At 36.0% G+C, this 27,710-nt stretch overlaps 1 protein-coding gene, 1 long non-coding RNA gene and 1 other non-coding gene across 8 annotated transcripts in view; 1 reads left to right on the top strand and 2 right to left on the bottom strand.

Moving 5' to 3' along the window:
• Positions 1-27,710, bottom strand: part of SNTG1 (syntrophin gamma 1) — a 918,312-nt gene that overhangs the window by 229,835 nt on the left and 660,767 nt on the right. For all 6 annotated transcript variants that reach the window (XM_089335218.1, XM_089335217.1, XM_089335216.1 and 3 more), the window contains 2 exons: positions 9,040-9,142; positions 3,112-3,194 (listed from right to left, as the gene is read on the bottom strand). In XM_089335218.1, coding sequence (XP_089191344.1) covers positions 3,112-3,194; positions 9,040-9,142 — 186 coding nt within the window. The remainder of the gene's footprint in view (positions 1-3,111; positions 3,195-9,039; positions 9,143-27,710) is intronic.
• LOC127490869 (small nucleolar RNA SNORA33) lies at positions 18,528-18,656 on the bottom strand. Its single transcript, XR_007919259.3, has one exon. It is a non-coding gene; the product is annotated as a small nucleolar RNA SNORA33 (small nucleolar RNA).
• On the top strand, positions 22,346-26,427 carry LOC149126189 (uncharacterized). The gene is made up of 3 exons (XR_016235635.1): positions 22,346-22,840; positions 22,978-23,250; positions 25,969-26,427. It is a non-coding gene; the product is annotated as an uncharacterized LOC149126189 (long non-coding RNA).

Raw genomic sequence — 27,710 nt, 5'->3', positions numbered from 1 at the left:
ACAGGTTTGGTTTTGTTTCAACTCTCGGAATTCAGAGAAGCAGGTGCTGAAGGCATTAGGACACAGATGACCATTGCTCTTTATCTGCTTCTATTAAAGTTGGTTTTCTGCATTTGTCTACAGACCTGGAAATTAAACCATTTGGGCCAGGAACCATAATTAACTGTTCCCCAAAGTATCTGTAAAGAGTGTTTCCACAGAGTAGGTTCTCAGAATAAATGCATAAAATTGATATGCATTGAAATTACTTCTTTTATTATGCATTTACATATGCCTGAATTATGTTCTCTAAAACATCATCATCAGTAGTGTAAATTTCCTGACACCAAATTATCTTCAAGTAAAAAGAATGTTCAGTCCTAATGCTAAACTTGGAAATCAAACTAGCCTCTTAGAAATGGAAAAATGTCTGCTCTCTGTGAATGAGATCCCCGTGGAAAGAATGGTCCATCAAAGAAGAGGTACCTTTTTCTGAAGGGAGGAGAGAACTTCCACTTTGACTACGTCCTTGTCTAAATAAGATCAGAGTTGGTGAACTCAAGAGGCTTCCATAGCCTTGGCAGCTCATGACAAGAGCCTCAGGTGATAACTGACATCATAAATAAGAGTGCCAATTGTTAAATCAACAACAGGAGTCACTGTGCACTTACTCCCCATGTAGGATCTCTGTCCTCAATGTGTTGTACTATGCGAATTAATGGTAAAACTACTACTCAAACAGTACTTTATACTTTGTGTGTCTGTGTGGGTGCAGGCTGTTGAAATCTTTACTTAGTATATACTAAGTTGATCTTCTGAATATAAAGATAATTGAAAATGAATCTTGATGTGAATGGGATAGGAGAGGAAGTGGGAGATGGGATGGTTGTGGGTGGGAGGGAGGTTATGGGGGGAAAAGCTGCTAAAATCCAAAAGTTGTAGTTTGGAAATTTATATTTATTAAATAAAAGTTGAAAATAAATAAATTTAAAAAAGAAATTGAAGGATGTAACTCCAGTAAGAAAAAAAAACTATCACAATTTTTTCTTTACATTTTATACTACTAATTCATTCTAAACCGAGTTATAGAATAAGGGAGTAGTTTTTTCCTATAATTATAGTTTCTAAAGGACCCCATTTTCCAAAGATGTTTTCTTAGGTCAATGGAATGAGTTAAAAACAAATCTGTCCTGAACTTCTTTACATCTTATTATTATAAAGGAGCTCAAAGGTATTAGACAAAAACTAGAAAAATAACATTACCAAATGCTTTCTCCCACACAGAGGTAAAATAGCTCTTGTTTCTCTCTTAAGAGCAGAGCTGAGATGGAGATTCTTGTGTGAGTATTTTAGGGGGGGAAAGTCCTTAGCAGGAACTGGTGAGCACAAAGAGAAGCAGAGCATGAGGGGATGAATGCTCTGGTCACAGCTGTGGCTTGGTGAGGGAAGGGTTCTATCTCATTGGCTGAGGAGGGGGCTGACCTCTGCTCCCTATCACTAAAGAACACCACCTGATTATGGGAGACAAGCAAGGGGGGTGACTGCTGAAGAGTCAGCTGGGAGTGGGACAGCTGACATGTGCAGCATCTAGGGGCAGAAAAAGGGATTGGATAGATAAGCACTGAAAGTATTGAGAACTTCAGCACTGGGAGGACAGAAGGTGAGCAAAGCAAATGTAAAGTTAGCAGGCTCAAAAGTCATTGTATTCTTAGAATTGTTTCCAAAAACTGCATGGAATCTGTTCTCTTTGTATTAATGTAACATCAACATGAGAATTGTTAAGAACCCTGTCACAATTATTCTCATGCATTTGCTGCAACCCCGAGAATCTAATGTATTAATAAATTCCTTTTTAAAAAGGTAAAAATATGAGTTATCAACTGTAAGATGTCTGTGGAATTGAAAAAGGGGCTAAAGGGAACACAGAATAGACACACTCATTTTCTCAGTGAGGCAGCAATGTTTTCAGCCATTCAGATTTTATTGTCTTAGGATTATTGTATTCCAAATATCTATTATGTGAAAGTTACAGCTGTGGCAAGAGAAATTAGAGAAGAGGCCAGATGAAATATATCCAGATGAAGTACCCTTTTAGAAAGTACCCTTACAAATGTTCCTTTTTGTGAAACTAACCCAGGGACCTGAGGCACTCGGATAAGGCTCAACACTGAAATTGTGTGCAGTGAAGGCCACTCAGACACACAGGTGCTCAGAAGGAGTGCTTTGAAGTACAATGTCAGAATCAGGGCAAGCACCTTGAGTGAAGGATGCAGCCTCTGAGTCAGAAGCAGCAGCTGTGTGCCTTGTGTTTCCTAATGTGTGGAATGGAAAAGTAAAATCCTGCTTCATCAAAGTCCTGCTGGGCCCCATGTTTGTGAGTGCAGGGGACAATTATTAGGGCTATAGGCTACCAGAAAGAATTACTTCATATTTAGAATGTGTGAATTTTTATATTTGTAATATAAATATATTATATTTAGAAAACCAATTTATTAAATATAAATATATAATAGAACATGTGAGGAGCAGAGTCTAAGAAATTTCAAAAATATTTAAAAGTATATTTATAAAAGCCTTACTGATTCCAAAATAAAAAAGCAAAAAAAATTGTATCAGATGTCTATAAAATAAATGTTAGCAACCTTGTGTTAAATACTATTTTGACAATCATTGTACTTTAATATAATGTGTAGATATAATTTTTTGTCTGTGGTAATTCCCTGGTCTACATAAAAATTGCTAAAAAATCCTAACAAATTGTAAATTAGTCTCTTTTAGCTAAATAATTTCAAAAGGAAAACAATTAAGAATCATGTTAAATAACTTATAACATGAAATTTTACACTATGCAATATTCCAAAATGATTGTATAATGTTCCATATGACCTCTCCCTCTTTACAGCTTGCATGGGTCTTAATAAACACAAATGTGACAGGAGAAAAATGGCATAAAAAAACTGACCTACTTATTTCTCCTTCCTGGCTTTTCACAATAGTTACAGGATGAAGAACCAAGGACCTCATCAGATAAATCAGAATCAATGACAATTTTGCAAACTATACAAATATATTCTACTTGGATTTTCTTTTCATAATTTCCTTATTGATAAGAACTATGCTCAAGTCTCTTACTGTATTGTTGGGGTGGTAGTTGAGGTGCAAGCCACTGTCACACAGAGGAGAGGAGGTGCCACTGCTCTGGTCACTTGGAGCACCTGCAGGAGACAACAGCACAGAATCCAGGAGGTTAGAATGTCCTTCTAGACTGACACTTCTCACAATGAATTGCTGAGTATACTCAACAATAGCAAGTACATTAGAAACTAAACTGAAATTGCATTCCTTTAGACCTAAGCCAAACTTTTGTGAGTAAGCTAAGTGACTATACATATCAAGGCACTAAACAGAACTCACGAATATTTATCTTTAATTTCATCAACATTAAGATTTTAAAAACAGAAACATGCAACCTTTTGAAAATGTTATTTTGTTTCAGTTTTCAAAGTGATATACACTTATAAAATAAACATGACGTGCGAGATTTTGTTTAGCTACACAGTTCATATTTTAATCTATTGGAAATCTTATACTTAGCAATTGTAGTTTTCCATGGTACAAAATATTTGTATGTGTTCTGTCTTTGTAAGTGCTCTAAGCATCTATTCAAGTACCCTCACAGAAGTTCTCTTATTTTTTGAATCGCAATCACAAAAATTCATAGTAGATCCTCATGATAAATCTATTAATATCCAATTTAAAAAGATGTATAATGTACGTTTCAAAGTTTTGTTTTTGTCCGACATAACAAATTTAATAACTATTAAAAATGGGACTATAAAATGTATTCTTTAACTCTGATAACTTTTTTTAAATATTTAATTTATTTATTTGAAAGACAGAGTTAGAGAGAGAGGTAGAGACAAGAGAAAGGTCTTCCATCCACTGGTTCACTCCCCCAGATGGCCGCAATGGCCAGAGCTGCGCCAATCCAAAGCCAGGAGCCAGGAGATTCTTCCAGGTCTCCCAAGTGGGTGCAGGGGCCCAAGGACTTAGGCCATCTTCTTCTGTTTTTCCAGGCCTTAGCTGAAAGCTGGATTGGAAGAGGAGGAGCCGAGACTAGAACCGGTGCCCGTATGGAATGCTGGTATTGCAGGCCAGGGCTTTAACCTGCTATGGCACAGCGCCGGGCCCCTAACTCTGATAATTTGCTTTTTATAGATATTAATTTCTTTGGAGTTTCTAATATGGATAAATAAGTTATATAAGTGTAATTAACTCTGAATTATTATTTGAAATATTATACTTAAATTAAAGTATCATAAGTGATAGGTAATACTCCTAACAAAAAAATCCATGTGCTCATAAATATAAATCTTTGTTCTCTTTTTTTTATGAACCTAAAATTCTGTAGTATATGAAAAGTAAATGAAGAAAATGTATTAGACATTCTTCTTACACTGACCTAGACTTAGTTTCTCTACTCTTAAAAATTAAGGATTTCACACTTTATTTTGCCTACTTTTTCTTGTAATGTTTATCTGAATTTCTCCTTTGTGAAATGATCATTTAATACGTATACATAATACCTTAAACATATCCATTTTAACTGAATAAATAAAAACAGAATATAACAAATTCTCCAAATGCATTTTAAGCACTCATGTTTCAAATAATACAAAAAAAAAAAAAGATAAGTACAAATGCAATGATGGATTCTAGCATCCTAAGAAGTTAGTAATGGAAGAGGAAATTAAGATGAAACAGATTGCAAAGAATAATAAGATTACAAGTGGAAAGGAATGAAATAGAAAGCATAAATAACAGAAAAATTAACTAAGGCAATAATGAGCTTTTGCAAAGATGAATAAAATATATATGCCCATATCAAGAATGATTTAGATAAAAGTGAAAAAAATACAAAATTTCCAATATCAAGAATGAAAAAGGTCATCGCTGAAAGCTAAAATATATTAAAAGCAATAATGGAAGAATATGAATGAAGTACTTCGTGCACATCAGATAAATTAGTAGCTCAATGGAGATAAATACAATATAAGGAAAATTTATAAGAGAAGAAAGAGACTATCAGAAGAGTCCCACATTCTATTAAGAGATAAAATTATACAAGAGAAAAATTATAATTCTAACCTCTGATTACTTTCCTTATTAGTTTATTTCATCATTTAAGATAAAGACGCTATCACGCTTATTAGATTCTTTGTGGAAAAAGGGAGTTACCCCACCACAACTTCTGTGACAATATGATAAAAGTGATATCAAAGCCCCATTATACATTATGAGAAAAGGAAACTACAAAATGTGTTCTTTGTAACATAGATAAGAAAAATAAAAGCCTTAATAATATACTGGCCAATTGAATTCAATAAAATATAAAAACCTATCACTTTGTGATGAAGTAAAGTTTATATTAAGAACACAAGTTTAGTTTGATATTCAAAATCAATTTTTAAAAATTACCATATCAACAAACTAAAGAAAGAATCCATAATATCCCAAAGGATGCACAAACATATTATAGGAAATTCAGCATCAACTTATGTTAAGAAAATATCTTCAGTATTGTAGGAATAGGAGGCACATCTTCAAAATGACAACAGGCGTCTGGGAACACCTATAGCTAACTCATGATTAATTATGAAAGAGTGGGCATGTCCTCTCTGACACCAAGAACAAAAATGTCTTCTCTTAATTTTATTCAACATTTCACTAGAGGTCCTAGCTATTGTAACTGGCAAGAAAAGGGGGTTAAAGAAGGATAGACAGGAAAAAAAAATTAAAATTTCCTATTTATTAATCACATAATTGTATGTGGAAAATGTGAATGATACACAAAAATGTCGTACTAGAATTAGTGAAAAATAAGGCACGTTATAGCATGTTTAAATATGAAAAATAATATGTATACATATTTATTATTAATAGACAACTGGACAGATATTTTACAATGGAATTTAAAAACATAAAATATACAGAAATAATGTTAAAGTTACAGAAGTCATTATCATTGAAAACACTAAAATATTACTGAGGAAAATAAAAATATAAATAAATAGATAGATAGGTATTGACAAAATGTATAGTTTTTGATGAGTAATTCTCCATATTACCTATAAATCCAGTTTAATCCTATTCAAAATCCAAGTAAGATTTTTATACAAATTGGCATGCTAGTTTTAAAATGCACACAATTAAAAAAACCTAAACAAAATGTATACAATAATGCAGGATCTAGAATAGCCAAACAGTATTGAAAAGTTGCAAAGTTGAAGCATGTATTCTAGGAAACATTAAAATCTTACAGTACTTAAAGATTTGGCATTGATGAAAAATAAATTCATAAACTAACAGAAATAAGAAAGTGTCCAGAAGTGGAGCCAAGTATGGATGATCAAATTATAATAGGAGAAAAATAAATAAATAAAATGAGTTAGTAGTAATAAAGCAAAATGTTCAATGTAAAATGTGCAAATGAACTCATCTGACATTTCTTAAAAGAAAACATACAAATTGCCAATAAGTAGATGAAAAAGATTCTCAACATAATAATAAGGGGAATGTAAACCAAAATCCTCAATGAGATATCAACTCATCTTCCTATAGAAGCTATTATAAAAACAGACACAAGTGTTACCAAGAAAGTAGAGAAAGGAGAATTCCTATATACTATTAATCCAAATATCATTTGGAAAAGACATTACGGAGAACTACTTAAAAACTAAAAATAGGTCTACATGATCCAGCAATCCCAATCCTGGATGTACTTCCAAAGAAATCAAATCATTATGCTAAAGAGATACCTTCATTCCCATGGTCATTATGGATGAAAGGATACAGAAATGTGGTATATACACACAATGGGATATTGTTCATCCATTAAAAGAATGAAATTCTGTGACTTATGGTATAGTCGGGAGATCAATATTCTAAGTGTAATAAACCAGATACATGAAGTCAAATACTGCACATTCTCATTCACACATTAATACTAAAAAGTTAATGTCATAGCAGTAGAGAGTAGAATATTGGTTATGATATTCTGGAAAGGAGAGAGAAGGGTTGGTTAATGGGTATAAAAATATAATTGAAATAATTGTGTTTAGGTGAATATTAATTTATCATCTATCAGCATAGGTGCAAGAGGAGACTTTGAATGTTACCAACACTATGAAAGGATAACAGCATGAGGTGATTGAAATGTTAATTACACTAATTTTATCATTTCACTTTGTATAAATGTACTGAATCTTCACACTGTAGCCCATGACTATTTATAATTATTATGTGTTAATTAAAATAATTATTAGAGGTAGACATTCAGCCTGGTGGCTAAGCCCACGTTCACACCAGTGTAACTAGGTTTGAGACTCAACTCCAGATCCTGACTCTAGCTTCCTGACAATGCAGAGCTGGGGGGAAGTGGTGATGGCTTAAGTGACTGATTCTTGCCCCCCATTTGGGAGACCTGGATTGAGTTCCTGGCTCCCTGTTTTAGTCCCCGGCTCAGCACTTGAGAGTATTTGACAAGTGAGCCAGTTGATGGGATCTCTCTTTGTGTCTGTCTCTTTTCCTGTCTCTCTGCCTCTCAAATAAGTAAGTAAAAATTTAATAATATTTTTAAGATTAATGAAATAAGAAGATAGCCTCTTATGTAATACAAAAGGAATGGAAATTACGCCAAGGGGAGTAAGTTAGTCATAAAAAGACAAATACTGCATTATTCTACTTTTATGAAACATCATAAGTAGTCAAACTCTTGTAAACAGCCAATGGATGGAGTTTGCCTAGAGTATGAGAAGTGCAAATGGGGGAGTTCTTGGGTAAGGGGTGTCGAGCTTCAGTTTGTGCAGATGGAAGGGTTCTGGTGCAGGTGGTTCATGTTATTGTACAACACAGTCAAAAATTATTCTTACAGGAAATCTTACATTATGTGTTATTCACCACAATAAAAAAAACTCCATTTTAGCAACACATTCAGCAATGTATTAGCAACTGAATTATACGTCTATCCTGTCACTCCACTATTTAAGATAGTGAAATAAAATTATAAATAAAATTATAAACCTGCTGAAAGCCTTGTTTATAGCAGCTTTATTGACAAAGGCAAACTACTGGGGAGAGCTGTGGTGTCTACAAAGGAGCATGCATTAATAAATTTTACAAATTTCATACAATGACATGCTGCATAGTCATAGAAGTGAGCAAATTGTTGATGTATATGATGAACCTATATCTGAAAAAGTTATTACTAATGAAATAAGGCAGAGATTTAAAAAGATAGGTACAGTATGATTCTATCAAACAGGGTTCTACAAGAGGTAATGCAGTAGACAATAGTTGCTTCAGCACTGTTATTTACTTCGAAGAGGCACAGAGAAACTCTTCTATGGCGGAGAGACATGGGTTAAGCAAATGTGCACTTTAGCAGAACTATTCAATTCGTGCATCATCACATTTTATTGCCTATATTTTATGAATCAATGAAACATTCTTCTTTTGGTTAGCTAAAATAGTAGATAATATGTTTCATTTCAGAACAAAAGAAGCAGGAAACAAAACAGATAGTGAACTTTTAAAGTAAGTCTTTTGTGAATTATTTGTTTCCACAAAGATCAATACTTCCTTCAATCTTCCTACTCTAGTCAGGACAACCTTTGTGTAAACTCTTGTTTAGCAAGCCTAGTAATTAGATCAATGTGGATTATTTTTCTAGTTACAGAAAATATATTCACAAAATACTTAAATTGAAATTTAACAGATATATAATGCAATCATACTTTTTTATATGATGCCCATTTTTAAAACAAATTACCTCTCCAGTTACAGAATGGAAGAAAATGTGATGAAAACACTCGGAAAGGAAAATAAGATTGATGTTTTCTGCATTAGGATTAAGAGTATTCTCTATGATATAAGAATATGTATATATTGAGGTAGGAATCCCAGCTTTAAAGAAAAATGGTCAATTATGACCAGAAAATAATGGCTTGGAAAGTAAATATGATGATGTGAATGCTGCACCCATTATTCAGAAATACTCACATGCACAATCTTCATTCAATGGGAGTTTGAGGAAAGCAGGTGCTCTTTTTAAAAATGACACTGTTAGGGTCACTTCTTCTCCCGCATTCCGCAGAACCTGAACCTAAAAATGAAAAATAAAACATCATTATGTTTATAAGTTTTCTTCACAGTTGCAAAACATTGAAATAATAGATTGTCTTTTCCATCTTTTCTTTGTTTCTTACAGTCAGAAACATTTTATAAAAATGAAGTAAATTATGCAAGCACAGCAAAGCAGCCATCAATGCTTACTCTTACCCCACTACTCTATGCTATCCTGTTCATATAAAACAGTGCTCATTCCAATCACATTCATTTTGATCTTTGTGAGTTTATGCTATAAATTATGCAAAATGAGGGATAATAATTAAGTTTACAGAAATAAATATATGTAAAATTTTCAAATCACTGCACTTACTAATTTAAAAAAACATTTATTGAACACTCATTATTCAGCATAAAATGGGATAAGCTCTGCAAATACAAGAAAAAAATTGATCCTGAAAGTGTTGAACAGTGCATATTCAAATTAAATAAAATTGCCCTAATTCACTTGGGCGAAAACAAAGAGGCATTAACATTCTACTTCATCATTAAATATTGTCCTTTCTTTTCCCTACAAACCTGTAATAATGATGGAGTCTTATTATCAATAACTATCAATACTTTTTAAATTATTGGATTAGTATATTTGATTCTGCCAGTTAAGACAATGCCAGTTTCTCCAAAATTCATTTTGAGAAAAATGTAGGCAAATTAAAATTCAAAGATTAAAAATAATAATGTAAGAACAAAAACTTGGGGAGTTATTTTTTACAAACATATCTGGAGAGGTTGTAAATATATTCATAATTTTAAACTCTAGTGTAAGCTAAGGGAAGAATTAAGAATAATTAGTGAAGCAGTAGTTAATAAGCATGGAAATATAACTTGTTAGACATTCAGAAAAATCAATCACCCTCAAGTCACTCATATAAGAATAGCAACTCAATTTGATACAACTTCTGGACCTGACAAGATGGTATGGACTGACTCTCTTCCTCTCCACTAAATATGACCCTAAATACTTTAAAAATGCAAAAGACAATAAGATGAAAACTCTGACAGATAAGAAGAAGAACAACTGATTAGAGGTCTCAGGGCTGGTGGAACTGTAAAAATGCTGGGAGTCAGAAATGCCTCCATGCACCAAGGCCTAGCATTATCTGACACCCAACATATAACAGAAGGCACTTCAACTAGGCTGAGACCACCTCTGAGTTGAAAGGGAGTCCTACCAACACCAGGTAAGTCCACAAGAACCAGTGCACTAAGGCGGCCAGCGGAAGTGCTTTCCTTTCCACTGGACCTGAGCATCCTTCCCACCTGAGGCACTATGTGAACACAGGTAGGGGATCCCAACATAAATGTACAATGAGGCAAGTCACTTTGTTTTCAAGGATCTGAGACTATCGTCCCCTACCTAGGGACAGGGCATTGGAGAGCTTCAGTGAGGAGAAACCTAACCCAACATCCTCATCCGCCTACTTCTTCCACAGGCAGGAAGTAACATTCCACAGGAATTACCAACTGGCAATGCCCCTGGCCAAAGTTAGAGGAAGTATCTCTTTACCTCCTTGGTGGACCACGCAGCCCAGTCTTAAAAGCTCTTTCTACCACCTCAATTAATATCAGCAGAGAACAGTGATAGCCCACAACACAGAAGATTATTCAGTCAAACCAAAGTAGCTCCAGGTAGACTCTAGAATATATATTGTAAACGGAATTATGACCCACAAACCTGTTTGCCAAACATAGTGAATTTCTGCTTAAAAAAAAAACTTAAATTTACAACTTGATTCACATAACATATTAAACAAAATGACTGGGATACAACAAAAATTACATGTCACACTAAGAACCAAGAAAATCATATTTTTAAAGATTTGAATGGCAGAAGGATGAGAGAAATAGAGATATAGAGACAGATACATAGATACATGGATAGATATAGTTTATCCACTGGCTTATGCTCCAAATAACCATTTGTAGGAATTTTTCAAATGGAAATTATAGAGCTGAATAATCTAATAACATAAATAAAACAATTTTGTGTATTAGCTCAGTATCAGAGCGGGAATGAGAAAGAATAGAGGTTATGAAGAAGAGGGAAGAACAACAGAATTCACCTAAATTGAACATCAAAGAGGGGATGAGGCTATTAACCTTAGTAACCTATAGGGCAATGAAAAAATAAACAAAACTTACAGAAAGGAGAAGACAAAAAGGATGAGGATAAAAGAGTATTTAAATAAATATAACTCAACACTCACAAAGGAAGCCAAGGACAAAGGACATACTATAAATATTGCTAATAAAAAATAAATAAAAGCAAAATTAAAAGATAATGCCTCTTGATAAATGGAATTTAATCAAAGAATATAAGGTTGATATAGTATTAGAAAACCAACCAGGCCGGCACCGCGGCTCACTAGGCTAATCCTCCGCCTTGCGGCGCCAGCACACCGGGTTCTAGTCCCGGTCGGAGCGCCGGATTCTGTCCCAGTTGCCCCTCTTCCATTCCAGCTCTCTGCTGTGGCCCAGGAGTGCAGTGGAGGATGGCCCAAGTGCTTGGGCCCTGCACCCCATGGGTGACCAGGAGAAGCACCTGGCTCCTGCCTTCGGATTAGCGTGGTGCGCCGGCCTCAGCACGCTGGCCACAGCAGCCATTGGAGGGTGAACCAACGGCAAAGGAAGACCTTTCTCTCTGTCTCTCTCTCTCACTGTCCACTCTGTCTGTCAAAAAATAAAAAAATAAATAAATAAATAAAAAGAAAAAAGAAACCAACCAGCATAATTAACTATATTACGCTAAGCTAGCTCAGAAGCAAAACATTTGATAAAATCTAAAATCTGTTTCTGTTGAACATATTGAGAAAAGTAAAAAAGGAAAGGTATTTCCTCAAGTGTAAAATGAAATCAATGACAACATCATCCTGAACAGTGAAAGATTGAAGACCTTTGACTTAGAGAAAATATAGGTATCCAGATTTGAAAGGAAGAGACAAAGCTGTCTTTATTTGCAGATGACCTGATAGTTTATATAGAAAATGAAGGGGAATCTACCAACACACAAAACAAAAATTCAAAGATCCAACTAGTGGAATTAATAGATGATAATAGTTGGTTTAGCATGATGAAGAGATGTAAAAATAGTAAATTTTTTTATGCTAGCAATCAGAATTTCCAATATTAAAAATATCAAAATATATATAAAAGAATAAAAATATGGAATATTTATATATTAGTCTTTATGAAAACTCAGTATACCAAAATCTACTAAAAGTAAGTTTAAAAGACCTAAATATACATGTCACAGAATTTAATACTGTTAATGTCATTCTACTTTAATTGGCCTTTAGATTTAATGAAATTTCAATGATAATCTCAGCAGATTTTCAGCAGAAATTGGCAAATCAATTCTAAAATACATATGCATATTCAAGAAATTTGGGATAAATGGATAAATGTATCAACTTCAAGACATAAGAGCAAAGCTGCTGAACTAACATCAATTTATTTCTAGAGATATAATAAAGCTGCCATCATTAACACATTACCAAAAGGGATAGACAGATGAAACAAAATGCGTATCTGGAAACAAACATAAAAATAAAGAACTAATTTTCAACAAAAGTGTAAAGAAATGAGAGAAGTACAAAACGTACAGTGTTTTCAAGAACTTGTACTGAGATATTGGATATTTTCATTAAAAAGAAAACAAAAGAGCTTTGATCTATACCACATGCCATATACTCATACTACTTCAAGCTAAATCAGACCTAAATTTAAAACCAAAAATATGAAACGCCCAGAATTAACTTAGAAGAAAATCATGATATTGGGATTGGAAACAATTTCTTAATGATTACACCAAGAGCAAACCCATAAACAAATAAATTGTTAAGATGGAAATCATCAAAATATTACCATTGTTCTGTGAATGTCCTTCCTAAGAGATCTACAAATACTGAGACGCTATTTGTATATCTTTATCTGATAAATAAGGTATATCCAACACATATAAACAAATTTCAAAGTTTAATAGTAAACAAATGAACACAGAAAACATGGGCAAAATTCTTAAGTGCATACAGCTCTAAAGAACATAAAACTTACATCAGTGGGGAATTATTACTTAGTAATTAAATCAACATTGAGACCACTACAATTCTACTAGAATGTACAATTTCTACATATTTAACATCCAAGTATTCATAAGCTTGTAGAGGAACTGGGACACTCAGAGACTGCTAATGAAAATAAAACGTGACATAGGCTCTTGGGAAACAGCCGTTTCAAAAAATTGAAGTGTACACCTAACCAAATCATTTAGTAAATTCATTTTTATAAATTTGTCAGGAAAAATAAACACACATCCACCCTAATGCTTTTCATAAAGACTAATAATACCTATATTGGTAATTCTCAAAAACAGGAGACAACCCAATCTCCACCAAAATATGAATAGATATGGATAGGTGTTTGGCTCATTGGTTAAGCCACTACTTGGGACACCCCCATTCCATACTGAGTGCATGAGTTCAAGTCTGAGCTACATCACCGATTCTGGCTTCCTGATAAAGCCACCCTGGAAGGCAATGCTGATGACTCAAGGAGTTGGGTCCTTACCACCCATTTAGGAGAACTGGACTAAGTTTCCAGCTATTGGTTTTGGTCTGGCCCTCCCTCAGCTGTTGTGGGCATGTGCGGGAGTGAAACAGTATCGGAAGCTCTGTCTATCTCTCTCCTTATCAATAAACAAATAAATAAAATTTTAAGTAAAAATTTAAATCATTATTTTTTAGAAAAAAGAAAGTTATTAAAGTATAAGCAAACTCAGCTATTTCTTTCAAAGAATATAACTGAACAATAATAAAGAATATAGCTTGAACTATTGACATGCTACAAGGTGAAAAAATATCAATCATTTTGAATTAAAGTAGGTAGATGAAATAGTTACTATTATACAATTACAATCTATATACAATTAGGTAAAATTGTAAGAAATACAAACAAACGTAGAGTGTCACCAAGTATGTTAGTGTTTTCCTAAGGGGGGAAGGAAGGTGCAGGAAGAATTTTATAGTGGAAAAAATCAACCTTTCTGGGATAGGTGGATGATTGTTTATTACCCTGACTGTGCTAGTGACTCCACAGTTACTCAAATGTACCAAATTATACACATTAGGGGCTAGAGCTGTAGTGTAGTAGGTTAAGTCTGCCCATAGTGCTAGCATCCCATATGGGTGGGCATTGGTTCAAGCCTGGCTGTTTCACTTCCAATCCATCTCTGTGCTGATGGACAGGGAAAACAGTGGAAAATAGTTCAAGTGCTTGGGCCCCTGCACCCATATGGGAGACCAGGAAGAAGCCTCTGGCTCCTGGCTTTGAATTGGCACAGATCTGACCATTGTAGCCATTTTGGGTGGGATCCAGCAGATCGAAGGCATCTCTCTCTGTCCCTCTCTCTGTAATTCTGCCTCTCAAATAAATAAATAAATAAATATTTTAAAAAAAATTATACACTTTAAAAACAATGTATTTTACATCAATAATATCTGATTATTACAGGTGGTAAAGATTGATTGATTGACTGATTCCAAAGTCAGAGTTACAGGTATGGTTGGGAGGGAGAGAGAGATTTTCCATGTACTGCTTTGCTCCCCCAAGTGACTGTAATCACCAGAACTGGGCCAGGCCAAAGCCTGGAACTCCATCAGGGCCACTCACATGCGTGACAGGGACCCAAGCACTTGGACCCTCTTTTGCTGCCTTCCCAAACACATTAGTAGGAAGCTGGATGGGAAGTGGCACAATCTAGATTTTGGTGTGCATATTGTCTCAGGCAATGGCTAAACCCACTGGGCCACAATGCGGGGCCCACTGTAGATGATAAAAACAGAAAATAATAAGAATAATGTACATACATGTCACCATTAAAAGAGTAAAAATAGAAATATTATCATTTTTATAAAAGCAAAGAGATATATGATAAAAACTTAGAAAATTGAATAACTGAAAATTCTCTGTATTATAAAGTATATGTAGAAAAAAACTCAATTGTTATTTTGAGTTATTGAAAGATTTCTTTTTTTTAAGTTTTTTTATTTATTTATTTGACAGAGTTACAGAGAGTGAGAGAGAGAAACAGAGAGAAAGGTCTTCCTTCCTTTGGCTCACCCCACAGATGGCTGCCATGGCCAGCACTGCGCCAATCTGAAGTCTGGAGCCAGGTGCTTCCTCCTGGTCTCCCATGTGGGTGCAGGGCCCAAGAACATGGGCCATCCTCCACTGCCTTCCCGGGCCACAGCAGAGAGCTGGATTGGAAGAGGAGCAACCGGGACCAAAACCCAGCACCTATATGAGATGCTGGCGCTACAGGCGGAGGATTAACGTAGTGAGCCATGGTGCCACCCCCTGAAAGATTTCTTTTATGAGATCAGAAACAATCCCCCCAAATCACTACCTTCTTTTTTTCTTTACTGTTTCTTCAGTCCATATTACAAGTTCAAGAATCAAAAAAAGAAATGCAATGATCATTTTTAGGAGATTATGAAATGTTAAGCACAGAAAACCCTTTAGAAACTATAGATAGTTTTTTGTGTTACATTATCCAGGGAGTTATTAAGCAAGTTTTGTACAGAAGAGCATAGGTATCATGTTAACACACAAAGGTCAGCGGTTTTGTGTTTACTATCAAAAAAAAAAAAACATAAAACGGATTTTAAAGTAAATGAAGTGATATTTTATGTCATGAACAGCTGTAATACTGCAAAGGTACTGATTCTGTCCAAATTGTTTATAGACACAAGAAAATTCCACTCAGTGTTTCTTTTTTTTTTTTTTTTCCTTAGTTGGAATTTGGGTCCTGCTTTGCTTTTGCCATTAAATTAAAAACACTGATTGACATAATCAATATTATATAACTGGCTTGGGAATTTGAGAGAAAATGAATTATATAAAGGGAGTGAAATGTAACACCCAAATACACATATTCCAACGTAAGTGTACAGTACAGAATATCTAGTGCTAAATGATAAAGACAAAGTCTTATGTACATCTCATAATAACAAATGAGAATAAATAAAAAGTAGACAATGACAACTGCTTTTCTTTTAAAATTTTAAGTCGGCACTTTAAATATTAAAGTATAACAGAAAAACTCAAAATATCAAATATTATACAATATCACCCCACAGAGATACTTATTTTTTTAAATAAAAGACAACTTATAAATATGCTTCTGTGTGAGCATAATTTCAAGTATTTGACATACACACATTTCTTAATCAATACAAGGATATTAAACTTTTCAATGAATAAGAGAGAGAGAATGCTTTAAATTATTTTTCAGATTTCTTCCTATGGCTGAATGCCTAATATTGTCAGACTGGAAAAATATAGGTTCTAGATCATGAATAATAATGAATGGATTAATCCTACAGAATCAGGACTCCATGAAAAAATCCAGCTATCTCTTTCATTTTCACTCAGGTTTTAAAATTTGAATAAAATATTGAGAATTCTAATCAGATAATGTAATACAGAAGGGTCAAAAGTAGCTCAGTGATGGCAATCAATAGGAATGGAAAATGGAAATCAAAATTAAATAGACATTTATTGGTTTAATTCTAGAGAAAATGCAATTGGCAATAACTCCAGAGGACTTCAAAAAATGTGTGGAAATGAAATTAAGAGATAAGTTTATTTTGATGCAAATTTTTTAAATTCATTCATATGATAAATCTTTAAAGTCCATGACAAATTATTTTTAAAAGTCTATGTGTAATATTTCCAAATTTTTTCAGCATAAGAGACCTAGCTTTTAAATTTGTATTTCCATGAGCCTTTTGAAGATTTACTTATTAAAATTCAGAGTGACAGAGAGACACATATAGGTGGCAGGAATTCAAATACTTGAGAAATTATCTGCTGCTAACCATTAGCTGGGAGCTGACTCAGGGTATGAGTACCTGGGACTAGAATCCACATTGTACAAAAACAATCAATCTTCCACAACCTTTTTAAGCACCCTGATATGTATAAATAGATGCAGATACATAGTTAAAGAAGTGTAATGAGAACATTTATATAGGTATTTCTAGTCTAAATTATGCCATTTAAAATGGAAAGTCACAGAAAAAAGGTCTGGTTATATATCAAATCAGAATTCCTAATGCCTCTGCTTAAATGCTGTCCATGTATGCAATGGCTTGAGTATTTTGCTAAATATTTGTTCCAATTAAGAATAAAGGTTTGATTCTCTGTTCTAATAAATCTTAACTCTAATAAAAATATCAGCTACAATAACCACAATATCATAATAATACATGTTGAATTTCTTTTGTAAAATTTATTTTATTTATTTGAAAGGCAGAGTTACAGAGAGAGAGAGGGAGAGACAGAGAGACAGAGATCTTCCATCTTCTGGTTTACTCCCTCAATGGCTGCAATGACAGTGGTTGGGCCGGATCGAAGCCAAGGCCAGGAGCTTCATCCTGGTTTCCCACAGTGGTGCAAGGGTCCAAGTATTTGAACCATATTCCTCTGCTTCCCCAGGCATTGTGTAGGGAGCTGGAACAGTAGTGCATCAGCCAGGACAAAAACTGTTGCCCATATGGGTTGCAGGCATTGCAGGCAGCATCTTTATCTGCTGTGACATTATGCTGGCCCCCTGTTCAGTTTCAATATGTGAAAGAGCCATTTAATTTGGCAAGGCAAGAATGTTGAAAGGTTTGTTGCAATTTTATTATTTAAAGATACAGCATAAAATCACTCCTTCATTTTCAAAGGTATCAAGAAAACAAAATTTCATATAATACAAGTTTGTGAAAAATCATACCCTAGGTAAGTTAAACTTTAAGTAGAATTATTGTTGGGTAGTTCACATAACTATAGAAATACTATTTCAACATCTATCTTAATTCTAAGATGATTCAGACATTACTTCACTTTGTTATCTTATTATTATGTAGCCAACTGATTAGTTTAAAATTCATTAAGCAAGTTAAAATTAAGCATCACAACTGACACAAGTTGTAATTTAATGAAGACAACAAATTAGGAACAGAAGAGTAATGCTGAGTTACATCTAATTCCTTAAGACTCCAGGGAAGAATTATGAAAGTCTCTCCAATTCACTTTGTTAAAGGAAAATTTAATAACAAAGGTTTCCATAAATAGTATGAAGAACCAAAGGCCATTAATGTGAATAAAGTGTTAGCTTAAAAAATCTGGCAAGTGCCAGACTATGCCATTATCAAGAGGGCTTTATTTGAAAATGACAAGCCTGGATAAATATCAGGAAATTAGTATCAATACTTAGTTTTATTCAATTTAAAAATACACTTGAGGTTTCCAAAAGGTCCACAGATAATACACATTATAAGTAAAACAATGTATGGATTTTTTGTTGTTGTTGTTGTTGTTGCAGCCATTTTCAGGGACCTGAAAGACTTCGATGTCTTTAAGGTTCGTAACATGGCATTACTATTGCCAGATTTTTCTAGATTTCTGCAGAAACACAACAGGTAAGCAGATTCATTGGCTGGCTTTCAATGCATGGATTTTAAAAAAAGTTTTACCACCAAAATGAATCTATCTTTTAATTCCATTTTTCCTACCAACTGTTTGCAATATCCTTGTGCAAGTTTTCCTCCCTCATTAAAAATTCTGAGATCACACTAGATCACATTGAACAGCAAGTCCCTATAAGGACTCTAAGAAAAGGCACAATGAAAAAAACGAAAAAACTCTGGGTTCTCTCTTATGGAGCAGAGCCCCTGAGCCTAGAATGCATGGCCATAAACTTTTCTCCTCCTCCTCCTCTTTGCTCAAAAATCATATCAATGACTCTCATCGTCACTACCCTAATGGGACAAATCTCCATATACCTCTATCCTTGCTTTCATGATCCACCTGGTAAGTTGTTTTTGGTTCCCAGACTTATTTACAAAGCTTTTCATTGTACTTGACCAATAAAGAGTCTTTACCAAATAGTTCTGAATGAATAAATTTAACAATGTCAGTTTTAGAAAGCAACAAAAGGTGTCCTAAATGTCAGAACAATAAAACCACGTCAATTTAAACCAGATATTAGAGATGGTCTATCACCATTATTTTTCAGCAATATTTTATGATTCCTAGCAAATACAGTAAAAAGAAGGAATAAAATTGCTTTTACATATTTTAATTTTTAAAACTATAGTTGCATGCTTAGAAAAAAGATACACTCTACTGAAACACAAGTTTAAATTAAAAGGGAACTATTCGGGGCAGGCAAGTGGTAGAGCTGTAAGACAGTCTGACGACACCTATACCCTTAGATGGAAGAACTCAGCTAAAAGTCCCAGATTGCTCTTGATTTCCTCTTTCTTCTAGTGACCAATATGGGATGACTCAAGTAGTCAGGTCCCTAATACCCACCTGAGACACCTGGATTGAGTTCCCAGCTCTTGAATTCTGCATGGCCCAGCCCTGGTTCTTATGGACATTTAGAAAGTGACCCAGCATATGGGAGATTTTGTGTTTGTTTTTATGGATTTATTTTATTTATTTGAAAGACAGAGTTACAGAGAGGTAGAGGCAGAGAGAGAGAGAGAGAGAGTCTTCCATCTGCTGGTTCTTTCCCCAGATGGCCAGAGCTGTGCTGATTGGAAGCCAGGAGCCAGTAGCTTCTTCCGGGTCTCCCACATGGGTGCAGGGGCCCAAGGACTTGGGCCATCTTCCATTGCTTTCTCAGGCCATAGCAGAACTGGATCAGAAATGGAGCAGCTGGGACTTGAACCAGCGCCATATGGGATGCCAGCACTGCAGGCAGTGGCTTAACCTGCTACCCGACAGTGCCTGCCCCAGCATATTGGAGTTTGGTATCTCTCCCTCTCTCTCTTTCTGGTTTTCAAAACAAATGAAAAATACTCTTTAAAAGGAGTTATGTTGATGGGATTACATTGAAAATTGTTGTAACATGAAATATCCCTTTTCTATTCTACCAATAATCATAAGAAATATTAAAAATTTATACAAAGAAACTTGCAAAATCCTTAGGGATTTAACCAGTAGACATTGGCCTCTTTGAAGTAAATTTTTAATGTTTATTAAACAACAGAAGGCAGACTCAAAATCCTTTTAAGGGTATGCCAGGTGTGTGGTGAAGTTTCCTATAAGAACAAACTAAGTCAAGCACTGTTAAAACATTCTACCAAACACACAAAATATAATTACAAAGAACAGTTTTAGGAGATGGAAAGAGCAGAGTTATTAATTTCTAAGTGTTCTTTTAAGTAAAATAATCAAATCAACATATTTTGATATGACTAACTAATCAGTGGGAATGACTACAAACTCCAATAAATTAAATGTTAATTCTAAATTTCAATATGTGACAGAAGTTTTTTTTTAATGTACATTCATAGAACTGGTTAAACATGGTGCATATATATTTGAAGGAATATATTCTTCATATTCTTTTAGAAGGAAACAAAACAGGCCACTATTTTAGAGAATGCACTGACACTAAGTCCTAGCATTTTAAAAGAGTTAAATATATGTAACACTAGAGAAATAATCTGATAGGAAATTACACAGGATTCCATGTAAAATGTGAGGGTGTAAAGAAAATGTCAAGCTAAAATATAAACCCAGAACCTGGAAGAGCTACCTGTATCTAGAAAGCTAGATACAGTTTCTTACGTATGTAAATGCAAATTTTGCAAGTTTTACTTGTTAAAGTTCAGAGTAACTGCTTTCAAATAGATATGAAGGCAACTGTTGTTCATTGTTTGCTCATTTTGGCCTCAGTTTGTGTTAGCAATTCCTACACAGGGACACTGGCAATTTAAATCTCACATTATGCTTTTGGATGATCTAAAAAGAACACTACTTTGTCTCAAAGATTAGTTAAGGTCAATAAATAGGGAAAATAATTTTGAGTTTATCTTTTTGCTCTTTTATTAGACAAATGGAGAAAGAAAATTGTTTTGATTCTTGCATTGCCTTTAAAAAGCATTAGTATGGCGTTGAAGACACTGGTTTACAGGCAGGCCGGTGTCCCATATCAGAATAGTTGCATTCAATTCTCAGTTCAGGCTCCTGATTCCAGTTTCCAACCAAAACAGTGCCTGGGAAGCAGCAGCATTGACTCAAATATTCAGATTCCTGGCATTCACATGAAAGACCTGAAATTGCATTTCTGGCTCCCAGTTCAGCCTCACCCACTGTGAACCAGCAAACAGGAACTTGCTCCTCGAACAAATAAATAATTTTTGTCATGATTATAGCAAACTTTTTTTTAACTTTTATTTAGTAAATATAAATTTCCAAAGTACAGTTTATGGATTGCAATGGCTCCCCCCCCATAATTTCTCTCCCTCTAGCACCCCTCCCATCTCCCTCTCCCTCTCCCACTCCATTCACATCAAGATTCATTTTGAATTATCTTTATATACAGAAGATCAATTTAGTATATATTAAGTAAAGATTTCATCAGTTTGCACCCACCCAGAAACACAAAGTGTAAAATACTGTTTCAGTACTAGTTATAGCATTACTTCACATTGGACAACACACTAAGGACAGATCCCACATGAGAAGTAAGTACACAGTGACTCCTGTTGTTGACTTCACAATTTGATACTCTTGTTTATGGTATCAGTGATCGCCCTAGGCTCTAGTCATGAGTTGCCAAGGCTATGGAAGCTTTTTGAGTTTGCCGACTTTGATCTTATTCCGACAGTGTCATAGTCAAAGTGGAAGTTCTCTCCTCCCTTCAGAGAAAGGTACCTCCTTCTTTGATGGCCCGTTCTTTCCACTGGGATCTCACTCACAGAGATCTTTCATTTAGTGTGGGTTTTTTTTTTTTTTTTTTTTTTCCAGAGTGTCTTGGCTTTCCATGCCTAAAATACTCTCATGGGCTCTTCAGCCAGATTCGACTGAGGCCAGAGTGCTATTTAGGACATCTGCCATTCTATGAGTCTACTGTGTATCTGCTTCCCATGTTGGATCATTCTCTCCCTTTTTGATTCTATCAGTTAGTATTAGCAGACACTAGTCTTGTCTGTGTGATCCCTCTGACTCTTAGACCTATCAGTGTGATCAATTGTGAACTGAAATTGATCACTTGGACTAGTGAGATGGCATTGTACAGGTTATGTTAGTAAAATGGTGCAGTCTTATCTATGGTGAGATCTATACCCCAACACCATCCTAGGCTCTAGCCCCTGCCGCCGTTGTTGGAAGCCAGGTGGCCACATGGCCCAACCACCAGTGTCAGCTCCACCTGCATCCTAATGGGATTTGCTGCTTCTGCTTTCCTTCCCGCCCCACTCCCCCAGCAAAGTTTTAAAAGGACCTGTTTCTGAACATGCGGCTTTCCATCTCCTGATCTCTCTCTCTATCTATCTTTCTCTCTAGTTGTCTCTTGATCTCTCTCTCTCTGGATCACTCTCTTACACTCTCCTTCTCACTCTTTTTCCTCCTTGCCCCTTCCCTCTGGTCTTTCAGGTTTCTCCAAATAAACCCTTTCCCTTACTCCAGTGTTTGGTGTGTTTTTTGGTGGCCTTACATTGGTGTCATGACTCGGATCCAGGCTCCCCAAGTGACTTTGTTCAACCTTCAAGGATCTCTGAGCTGCCTTGTGGTCCTGGATTTCTGCCAGTCACAAAACACAGCTTTGGAACTCCTTCCACACCACCTAATGCTCCGTGATCTCCATCCACATACTGACCTTCCAAATTCTGAGGTAAGATGGAACAGGAAATTCCCACAGCGACTTCTACGAGTTGTGGTTCTACTCCCATGTAAAAGTCCTGGTACTAGGCACCAACCACAACTCCCTAAGGCTTTTCTTTTTTAAAATTTTTTTTTTTTATTTGACAGGCAGAATTGGACAATGAGAGACAGAGGGAAAGGTCTTCCTTCCATCGGTTCACAACCCAAATGGCCACTGTGGCTGGTGCACTGTGCAGATCCAAAGCCAGGAGCCAGGTGCTTCCTCCTGGTTTCCCATGCAGATGCAGGGGCCCAAGGACATGGGTCATCCTCCACTGCACTCCTGAGCCACAGTAGAGAGCTGGACTGGAAGAGGAGCAACTGGGACTAGAATCCAGCACCCATATGGGATACCAGTGCCACAGGCGGAGGATTAACCAAGTAAGCCCAGGTGCTGGCCCATCCCTAAGGCTTTTCAGTCTCTACAGACTCTATGTCCAGACAACAGTGGGTATGGGTGATGACTCAACTTCCTGTTTCCCTTCTACAGGCTAAGCCCTGGGCTCCAGTGGGTGTAAGGTTGACAACTCAACCCTCTGTTTCCATATAATCTGTCATTTGGATGACCAGGATCTCAGGGATGCCTGATATCTGCTGATCCAACTCTACAGATCTCCACAGGAGATTCTTTCTTCCTGCATTATAATTAAGTAATATGGTCCCTCTCAAATTGTCTCTAGACCTCAAATACCTACCCTGATAGCTTTATCACTTCTGTGAGCAATTGGGAAAATGGAAGGAGATCCTATATGCTCAAACCTTTTCTATCTTTGATCTAAACCTTCTATCTGTACTTCCTGCTCTTCAGCCTGGGTCCTACTGGCCTCCAAACTTTCCACTAGAGGTCAAGGGCTTGAGCCTAAACCTCTGCCTTCCACATTCATGGCTCCAACTCTTCACTGTATTGGCTCATTATACCTGCCTCTCCCACCAGGAATTCCAACATTATCTTAGAACCAGGCTTGGTCTAAAGTCTACTTTCCCTTTCATGTCAATGATCCTCCCATAAGTTTGGGAATGGCCATCTCCATGCTTTCATGGGCCAGCTCTTATCTTCCAACTTTGCACCTCCCTCTCCTGTTCCAGTTTTACCATAATTATAGCAAGGGAGTGGTAATCCCATCCTGTGCTCCCTGATTACAGAGAAACAAATTAGATATCTCACCCTTCTGAGGGCTCTTTTATTATGAGCAAGCCAGACAGAAAAGTTAGGTCTTTTGACCTCCACCCTGGTGGACTTCTTTATGCATCAACCATTGGCCCACAGTCTCCTTTGGGAACTGTCTGGCAGCTGCCTGCTGCCTGAACTTCTGTTTCAGAGGCAGTCCCAAGTGGCTGACTATTGACTATGACATCACGGGCCTAAGGTGTTCTTAGGGGAAAAAAAGCAGCTATAACTAGACACTGAGTTTGAAGAAATTTCTCTCTTTGAATCTAGGAAATTCACTACCTTTAAAATATTACTTTATAACTTGCCAAACTTATTTTGCAATTTATTATGACAGGTTTCTGGGTAAGCAGTACTCAATGAAACAGCAATGAGTAATTAGTACTTGTTTTAAATGAATGCAATTTTAATTTTATTTGAATTCATATAGAGATATAATATAATATGAGCATCTTAAGTCATTTACATGTAACTGCTAATTTAATTTGATTAAAGGCAAATGAGATAAATGCATCTCTATTCCAAGCCTGACTTTTCCCCTCATTTCTCTATTCTCTTTAAGGTGGAAACTGACTATACTGAAGGACTCTCTAGGATGTACAATTTGATCTTTAGATCTTATAAAAGGGATGGCTAACATTTTCTGTAATAGCATAGCCAAAATGAGATATTATAATTTCACAGCTAGATTTACTTCACCATGGGTACAGTAAACAGGCAAAGTATCCCTTTCAGACCAAACAAGGAAGAGAAACTTTTAAAGTGAGGACACAGCTTTCCTCACGGCCATCGTCTGCCTCAGAAAAAAACACTATCATAATGTGCTTGTGACTAAAGTCTTCTAGTGTAGGCAACAAAGATTAGAGATGGGACTTGAGCACCCCCTTGACTTGTATCTTCTTGTCTGCTTTAACAAAAAACAAGAGGAAAAGAAAGCTAGGCATCAGAAACAATGTAAAGATAGGTGGTAGGCCTATTAAAGGCTGCTCTGTACAGTGATCTGCCATCAAGGAGACCCAACAGGACAGTCCACTGCATCGGTTTTCCATGTGAAAATCCAGGGCTTCAGCAGAAGTCAGCTCATGAAGAGGCCTGCAGCTCTGCCAGCCAAGAGTTGGATCACTGGAAATGGAACTGCCCCAGAGTCAAAGGATGCCCAGGACAGGGCCACAGATCTTGTTGGCTCCAAGCTGAAAAGCCTTTCACTTGGCCCAGCTTCCAAAGTCACCACCACTGCTGAGGGGACAGCTAAGTAAGGTCAGTAACATTGCAGGCAGAACTGTAAATTTCCTGTTAGAGATGCCAGGTGCTTTTAACAGGTCAGCTGTCCTCCCAGCCCAGCTAGGTAATGGAAGTCAACAGGGTGCCTTCCCCAAGGAGGTTCACACCTCTCTTAGGATGTACCCCCTGTGAAGACACAGATAGGTCTGGGCCTCATAACTGGCAAGGCCTTAAAGCCCACCTGATTATTATCAGGCCCACTTCTGTCAGTTTCTATTTGCCTCTCAATCAGAGAACTTATTCATGGCTTAGACAGCACCTTTCATAGTTCCTCTAATAATGACTCAGTCCTTTGTTCTAAATCCTGTCTAGTCCACTTGGGGCCTCATTCCTTTGAATCATAGTCTACTCTAACACCAGTGGCTCTACTCCTGAGCTGTATGATGGTCCTCTTCCCCACTTAACATTGTATGATTGTTCAGGATTTTCTCCACAGACAAACCCCTCTGCCCACAAAAGATGAGTGGCTTTTCTCCCAGCCTTGGTTGGGATCAGCTTTAAACCACATCCATCAAACAGTCTTCACAAGGGTCCGGAGACCACATCCCTATTCCTCTCCTCTATGAAATATTCTCATTACTTGGTTAATGCCACTCAGGATTAATAGTTGCTATTCTCACCCCGACTTCATACAACTATGTCTGCTTAAGTGTTTACAGGAGTTGATAATGGAACGAATCAAGGCCTTCAGCAACCAGATGGTCAACCAAATGCTGCTACCAGGATATACTCTGCTCCCCACCCAGGAGACAGTGGCTTGAGACATCACCCTTTGCCAGCGAAGAGTATCTCGTCACCCCATGTCAACAGGAATCAGCTCTGAAGACAGATTATCATCCCTCTAGCCCTCCTGGACTTTTTGGGTTAATGTAATCCCACACAACTCCTGCTTCATAAAAACAAAAGGGGGGAATGTTAGTAAATGATGCAGCCTTATCTATGGTGCAATCTACATCCTGACACCATTTTGGCTCTATCCCCCACCACCATTGCTGGAAGCCAGGTGGCCACATGGCCCAACCACCAGTGTCAGCTCTACCTACATCCTAACGGGATTCGCTGTTTCTAACTTCCCTTCCCGCCCCCTCCCCCAGCAAAGTTTTAAAAGGACCTATCCCTGAATATGTGGCTCTCTTTCTCTCCATCTCTTGATCTTTCTGTCTCTTTCTCTCTCTATCTCTCTGTCTCTTGATCTCTCTCTCTGGATCTCTCTCTTGCACTCTCCTTCTCTTTTCCTTCTTTGTCCCTTCCCTCCACTCTGTCGGGTTTCCACCAATAAATCCTTTCCCTTACTCCGGTGTTTGATGTGTTTTGTGGTGGCCTTATAGGTTATATGAGGGCACTTCAAAAATTCCAAATCAAATTAAATTATTGCTTTATTCAGGTGCAAAAAAATGAAATCAATGTACAGCTTTTTCATAATATATATTTTTAAAGTTCCCTCATATTTTAAACTGCCAGGATGAAACTAGACCAGCATACAAAAAAACCTGGACTTACAGCAAAGATTCCATTCACTTTGTCTTGAACATTACTATCATTGTTAATTAATTGAAACATGTGTCAATGGGCCTTCAAACTCTACGCTTCACAGGTGACAGTGACACAGAAGCAGCACTGTTAAAATATTCAACATTTCATAATGAATTATACTCAATCATTGTATACAACAACAGTTTCTCTATCAAAAATTAGACCAAATTACCTCAGTAGGAAATCTGTTTGAGTTGTTGATTTGTTTTTATGAAAAGTCTTGCATTCAATTGCATGTTGAATCAATTCTATTTATTTAAATGAATATCACCAAGTGTTGATTATACTGAATATTTAAAACTTACATAGTCCCTATATGTGTTCAAAACACAATATAAGCTAAGATTTATTAAAAATAATGTGAAATAAATAAGGTGAGAATTATTTTATTTTACAGATGAGAATATGAAAGCATTCAAAAGCTAAAATATTTACTTAAATATGACAGCTGATTAATGGCAGACTGACAAAATTACACATATGACTTACTTCTTTCCCTTGTGCCGTTTTACAAAAAAAGTCAATGGTAAATCTTAATTTTTTTTTAAAAATCATATTTTGTTCTTATAACAATTTAAAGAACATATTCACTGCCTATTGGCTCCTACATATCTCTGTCTATAGAGCCCAACTCCACATCATCACTTCTTTGCTATAGAAAAGATAGAAATAAATAGAGTCTACTTAGATGTAAGAAAACAGGATAAGAAAGATAAATGAGCTTATCTTAATATCCAGGAGACTGCATTTGTATAAGTTACTTACTTGTGCTCCTTTTAAGAACAATCTGTATGGAGATTAAATCAACTCAACAAGCATGCATCAAGGGTTTATCATATCAAAAGCACCACATGTAGGG

This window comes from Oryctolagus cuniculus, chromosome 6 (assembly GCF_051225735.1).
Source record: "Oryctolagus cuniculus isolate XC-2025 breed Fujian yellow rabbit chromosome 6, ASM5122573v1, whole genome shotgun sequence".
Classification (NCBI taxonomy): domain Eukaryota; kingdom Metazoa; phylum Chordata; class Mammalia; order Lagomorpha; family Leporidae; genus Oryctolagus; species Oryctolagus cuniculus.
Note: the sequence above shows the minus strand (reverse complement) of the source record. Positions and strands in the feature narration are given on the sequence as shown.